At 30.0% G+C, this 7170-nt stretch overlaps 1 protein-coding gene across 1 annotated transcript in view; it reads right to left on the reverse strand.

Moving 5' to 3' along the window:
- Window positions 1–4658, reverse strand: part of LOC134688114 (A disintegrin and metalloproteinase with thrombospondin motifs 3-like) — a 28389-nt gene extending 23731 nt beyond the window's left edge. Inside the window, exon 1 of the mRNA XM_063548585.1 lies at window positions 4381–4658. Within this exon, the coding sequence (XP_063404655.1) occupies window positions 4381–4428 (48 nt within the window). The 5' untranslated portion in view covers window positions 4429–4658. The remainder of the gene's footprint in view (window positions 1–4380) is intronic.
- Between the last annotated feature and the right edge of the window lie 2512 nt (window positions 4659–7170).

A 7170-nucleotide genomic window follows, 5' to 3' on the forward strand; every position in this document is an offset into this window, starting at 1 on the left:
TCAACTTTTGCTACACAAATTCTATACATGAAATTTTTTTTATATCTAGCTATTCATGATCATATGTATCTTTTTACATCATTTAAAAATTTGCCGTTTTTAGCATTAATATATATGTTAATTTCGTATGTGTTTAAAAATTCATTTTTGAAAACTACATAAGCGTCTATGTCTTTTTGTTTATAATTTGATATATGAGTACTTTTATGAATTGAATATAATAAGACAGTTAGGAAGAGATTTATATCATTATACATAGGATCATGTATTTTATAGCCCAGTACTAAAGTTTTAAAATTAAAAATATGTGACCCAATTTTGATTTTGCTTACAAGTACATATATTTTCTTCCAAAATTCATGAAAGAATTGACATTTGAGAAAAAAGTCTTCGTAATCTTCAGTCACGTTACACAAGTCACACATACTTGTTTCTTGTATGTGCCATTGTAGTAATAATTGTTTACATAGTAGGATGAATTGGAGTAATTTCCATCTTAACATTTTATATTTGTTATTAATTAAATAGGTAAAAGTAAATTGAAGCACATTATTTATTGGAGTGATTGATTCTAGATTGAAGATGTTTTTCCATTTGGAGAACCCTAGTGGTCTCTCCTCATTTTTGTTATTCAAATAGTTATATATATCTTTGGATGACATATTTTCAATTAGTTCTGGTTTTTTTTGTTAACAATCAAGGACAAGTTTAATTTTGTTTTTACAGAAGTTTTCAAAGATTTGTCAGATTTTAATCTACTCACCCATTCTTTTGGAATACAATTTTTCAATTTTAAAAGTTCTGAGATCCAATTGGTTTTTGAGGTTAGTTTCTCCAATATAAGTTTTTGTGATATGTGCCCTTTTTGATCAATTATATCATTAATGAAAATAATACCATCTTTTATCCAATTTGGGTAAACTAAACATTTTCCTTTAAATTTCATATTTTTATTACCCCACAACATTTGCTGCCTAATATTTCTAAAATTTATGATCGGTGTATAACTTGTTGGTGTATTATTTGCTTCATACCAGCTCTTTAATATGTTCAAGTAAAATGAGGGTAGAACATTACTTAAATTAGGTAATGATTTTATGTTGTCAGGCATCATATGAAATATATGGTTGTTTTTACCAAATTTATTGAAATAATATGCTGGAATGACTTTCCAATTAGCAAATTCTTTTGCCGTTAATCGTTTAACCCATGAAATATTTAGTGCATTTAAGAAGCAATCAATGTCTGTCATTTTAGACCTCCATTTGTGTAATCTTTAGAAAGTGTTGAACGTTTTACCTTTTCTTGTTTATTATTCCATATAAAATTATATACGAGTTTTTTAAAAATCTTTTATGTACATTTGGGGTATTGAAACAACCGAAGCCAAAAAAGTAAGATTAGGTAAAATAAGCGACTTAACAACTGTTATTCGTCCTATCATGGTTAAATTTCTTTTTTCCCAATCAAGTATTAATTTTTTTGTCTGTTTCATTGTTTTTTCAATATTTAATTTGTCACATTCACTTTTATCTAATCCAAAGTAAACACCTAGACTTTTAATTGGTTTTTTGCTCCAGTGTATATTTTCAATTTTTTCTTTACAATGTTTAAGTCTACCTAACCATATACCTTCTGTTTTAGATTTATTCAGTTTCAAACCAGAAAGTGTTCCAAATAATTCTATTAGGTTTAATGCTTGGTGTATTTCATTTTTTGAACTGAGAAAGAGTGTTGTGTCATCAGCCAATTGGGAAATTTTTAAACTATGCGTTTTTTCATCAAGTTTAATTTGAAACTCTTTTATGTTTGAATCTTGTCTTACTCTACAGGCCAGAATTTCAACTGCTATAACAAAAATAAGAGAACTTAACGGACATCGTTGTTTTATACCACGGTGAAGACTATAGGTTTCTGAGATCCAGCCGTTATTAGACAGGCATCCTTTAGTATCATTGTATAACGTTTTAACCCATTTTAAGAAGGAGTGTGGTATTCCAAATTTTAGTAGAGATTCATACATGAAGGGCCATTCTAAAGAATCAAAGGCTTTGGAAAAGTCTATGAACAATAAAACCCCATTTATGTTAAATTTTTCTGAGTAGTCTATAATATCTTGAATCTGGCGAATGTTAAAACATATGTACCGATTTTTTATATATCCATTCTGATCGCTATGAATAATTTTGGACAACACCATCTTTAATCTTTGCGCTAAGGCATAGGCCATAAGCTTAGTGTCTACATTCAATAAAGTGATTGGCCTGTAGTTATCTAATGATAATGGATCATTTTTTTTTTATATAATAAGGAGATAACACCTATTTTTTTGGAGAGTTGTCATTTCTTCTTTTTCATAACATGTATTAAATACATTCACTGCAGATTCTTTTAGGTATCACCAAAATGTTCGATAAAATTCTACACTAAGACCATATAGTCCAGGGGATTTATTCAGTTTCATGTTAAATATAGCATTTGTACATTCTTCTAATGTTAGGTTGCCCCCCAATAGTTCACTGTCATTATTGTATAGTGAGTGATCTATCTTTGTTTGACTTATATATTTTTTTTATTTCTGAAGGGTCTGGTTTAGTACTTTTATACAAATTTTGGTAATATTTTTTACCTAGAATAAGAATATCCGACGCGTCTGTAACAATATTTCATTGGTCATTTCTAAGGGCGGAAATGGTTTTCTTGGTTTGTCTTGATTTTTCAAGACCCAAAAAATATTTTGTGTTTTTTCCCCTTCCTCTGCCCATCTGACTCGGGATCTAATTTGTGCATCTATAGGTTCTTTTACATATAAATTTTGTAAATTGTTTTCTACATTATTTATTTCTTTTTTAAGAGGTTGAGAATTACTTGATTTTTCATTAAGAATTTTAACTTAATTTCTAAATGTTTAATTTCATTTTTACTTTCAGCAGTCTTTTGTTTGCAGTATGCAATGGTTACCTCCCTTACTTCAGTTTTGAAAATGTCCCAAGTAACTCGAGGATCATTATTTTTGGTGAGTATTTTTTCTTGATGAGTATCAATTAGTTTAATTATTATTTCTTTGTATTTTGTATCATTCAGTATACTGTTATTTATCTTAAAGAATCCTTTGCCTTTATTTGGAGCTTTAAGTCTTATTTGTAAAGAGATTGCTTGATGATCTGTATGTGATATTAGTGCAGGTCTTATGTCTGCTGATATTATGTGCGGTCTTATATCTGGGCTTATTAGAAAAAAATCAATTCTGCTTGCAACACTTCTATTGTTTTTTCTTCTCCATGTAAATTGACTGCTGTTTTGATTTAGTTCCCTCCAAATATCAATAAGTTTATATTATTTTGTAAGTTGCTTTAAACTGTTAACAGGTTTATTTTGATTATTAGGGCTAATACTTTTTCTATCAAATGAAGTTAAACTTTCATTCATATCACCCCCCATTATTAATATTCCTAAGCGGTTATTGTTAATGATATTGTTTACTTTCTTGAAAAAAGAGTTTCTATTTCGACGAATTCGAATGTTCGGAGCATATACATTCAGTAGCGTAAAGATATTACCATCAAGTTCTATGTTAATGAGTATTATTCTTCCATCATTATCTCTAGTTTCATTAATAGTTTTGTATTTTATGTTATCTTTTATAAGAATTGTTACGCCTCTTGATTGTGAATTTCCGAAACTATGGTAAAGTTTCCCTTTTATCTCATTGTTTATGACATTTTCATGTTTTTCAATAAAGTGTGATACTTGTATGAATAAAATATTACATTTTTGGTTTTTGCACCATAGGTTTAATCTTTCTCTCTTTTCTTTTTGCCCTAAGCCTTGACAGTTTAAGGAACATATATTTAGTTTTTCACTCATTGTCGTTTTTTATTATGTAATTTATACGTGTTTCTCGTTTCTCGTTTTTTAATATAGATTATACCGTTGGGTTTCCCGTTTGAATGATTTTACACTAGTATTTTTGTGGCCCTTTATAGCTTGGTGTTCAGTGTGACCCAAGGCTCCGTGTTGAAGGCCGTACATTGACCTATAATGTTTTGTTTTTTTTATTAATTGTAATTTGGATGGAGAGTTGTCTCATTGGCACTCACCACACATCTTTCTATATCTATAATAAATGAAAGGGTTAACAAAATTAAAATAAACTTTAAAACCCAACATTTATAGTGAAATTTCAAGGGTTCGATCGATTGCGATTGTTACACATGGGTATTTTACTTAAAGGCTCGATACTCAAAATATTACACATGGATATTTTACTTTAAAGCTTAGTACTTAAAATATTACAAATCTATCATATTTTCTGACAAATAAACTAAATGTGTAATACACAATGACCATTTGTATACTGTAAATAAAATAAGTACTTACACAATTTAAACATATCAGGTATAACAATGGTTTGCCCTTGGTTGACATTGCATTACATAGTTTAAGGCCGATGTTCGAATTTTAACAATGCATTACTACATTTGACATTATCTTACAGATAACAATGTGGTTACTATTCTTACTTATAATCACGCAATGATCACAACTTTAAAGGGAAGTAAACCGATAAGATGTTTTATGAATCCCATTATACTCTATTGATTGATATATTCTATAATACAAGTTAAACATGAGATTATTTCGTTGTTTGACTTACAAAAAATGTATTTATATTTTAAATCTGCTCTAATATTCTTGCTTCATCACGTGCATCCACATTAAATTATCCTCAGGCATAGTTTACCTTAGCTGTTTTTGCAAAACGTTTAGGAACTTTGGTTCTCAATGATCTTCAACTTCGTACCTTATTTGGCATTTTACTCTCTTTTAGATTCGAGCGTCACTGATGAGTCTTTTGTAGACGAAACGGCCGTCTAGTTATTTACTAAATTTAGTCCTGGTATCTATGATGAGTTTAATTTATACACATTGTATACCTCATTTATACAACATTAACCATTATGTTCTTTCAAAATTGAAATATACATATTTCTAATAAATAAAAAAAAATGAAAATACGTCACGGATCTTGATTTCGTGTTTTATCAACAATAGCATAAGCTTGGTGGGGATTTGCATCGTCCTGTATGTTCGTAGATGAACTATGAATCGGATTTCGTAGCCCCTTGTCAACGACAGCATACACAACACTACATGCGTTAGGTGGATTGAGAGTCTGATTGCTGAATTGTGAAGTTTCATTGTTGGTAATAGCCTCGTTGTCATGAAATGTTTGCAATGTTTGTAAAGACCTGGTTTCTACATTGCACTCCACAGTGTTGTAGTGAGTATCGATTTCAGAATGCCGAGCTGTAATTTGTGACCTTTCTAAATCAACAGTGGAATAATTGATGTCAATGTCCTGATGCTGTCTAGCTGATACATATAATACATTGTCTTTCAATCCATCATATTGTGCATCGTCATTTTCTGCATTTGTAACTTGTACAATATTCCTTTGAAATGAGTCAGGTCTCATATTTGATCTTCTCCTGTACCAAATTAAATGAAAAAGATAAAAAAAAATCTCTGTTATTTCATTTACAAATAGTCTATATTCCGGGCTATCAAGAAACTATTGTATAAGAAACTATCTGATGATTAGACAAATGGTGACATATTTATATTTACAGTCTTTTGTCTCGTTTGGTCCATCTACATATCGAGTTATTCATACTCTTTACAGAACAAACTTAATGACGGGATTAAATTTTTCAGCAGAGCTTTAAGATTGTGTCTCTCCTCTGATTAAAAAAATTAAAAAAAGCAAGACTTGGCAATAATGGACATATATTTTCAAAACAGACAGGTTCTGTCCACATTATAAATATCTTGACCGATTACAGATGTCCAAGAAGGGTACGAGTATCCTTAATAGCATGTTTCAAATTTCGCATTACAATGCATTTGACTTGATAATGTGTCAAAAGAATTTAGTTTTAGCATTTTTTTTAGCAACTATGTCTTACCTTCTGGTGATAAATATAACTACATGTATTATGGCCATGGCAATCACGACAAGGGCCCCAGCACATATTCCAATAGCAACAAACAGTTTGTCGTCATCTTAAAAGAGACATTATATAGACAGAAATATATGGTCTATGTTCGCTTTACACATTTCATATAATATTAGAACAAGGTCGCCTGTTTCGTGTGCGGGATTGAGAATTGATAAAAACATTAAAATTAATTATTCTTGCAAGAATTACTATGGGCGACTAGCACGTAAATTAGATATAAGGCAGTTCTCTTAAATGTAATGTAACTTAAGCATTACCGATATGGATAATTTACCAATGAGACAAACGGATGAATATAGGAATCCGCGTTAAATTACGTCGTCGGACAGACTTGGGGCCAATTATCTTTTTATTTGTTTTGAATGAAAATGTGAGAAAACATTACGTACCAGCTGGTCAAATAGAAATACTAAATCATTTTAAACTTTAAAGTTAAGTATACTTTACCTTTTGTTTCTGGCTTGGTTTCAATCGGGCTTATTGATGAAGATTCATGCTGGAATATTACAGACTCGTTGCAGACAATTCTTAGTCTTTGAGGTATTCTATCAGTTAGATCATCTATAAATGATAATAAAACGTGAGCATGTATTACTAATTTTCGCTATTTTGTGCATTTTTCCTTTGATCTTTTTTTGTGATAATTTTATCATGCAACTCGCTTGTCATGGAAAATTATCGCTGGAAACGTAGTAGGCACGTGAGTTGCATATAGAATAGGCACGAAATTGACAACGTCCTCATAAGTAAAATAGCGATAGACAGATTTTCTTTGGTTATCTTAATTCGATTACTTTTCTCGCTTTCGTCGTACTGGTAGAAGCGACAAAATCAATCTCGTTGAGATGATCAACCATTATCTATAATTTTCTAAATTGAAGATACCCGCTCCTGTTATAATACCATAACAAATATCATAACTAATTCTAGCTCTGATTTGTACTAGATTGTATGAATCCGCCATATTAAAACTTATAGTTTGAATAGTGTGTTTAAAACCAATTGATATATTGTGTGTAAAGTCATATACATAATATATTGTTACATCATTTTGATACGTTTATCAAACAAAAGTAAAGAAAAAGGACTGAAGTGTAATAAATTATATTTTAATTGATTTTTCTCACACATTCAGTTATTGTTTTTA

This window comes from Mytilus trossulus, chromosome 10, assembly GCF_036588685.1.
Source record: "Mytilus trossulus isolate FHL-02 chromosome 10, PNRI_Mtr1.1.1.hap1, whole genome shotgun sequence".
Classification (NCBI taxonomy): Eukaryota; Metazoa; Mollusca; class Bivalvia; order Mytilida; family Mytilidae; genus Mytilus; species Mytilus trossulus.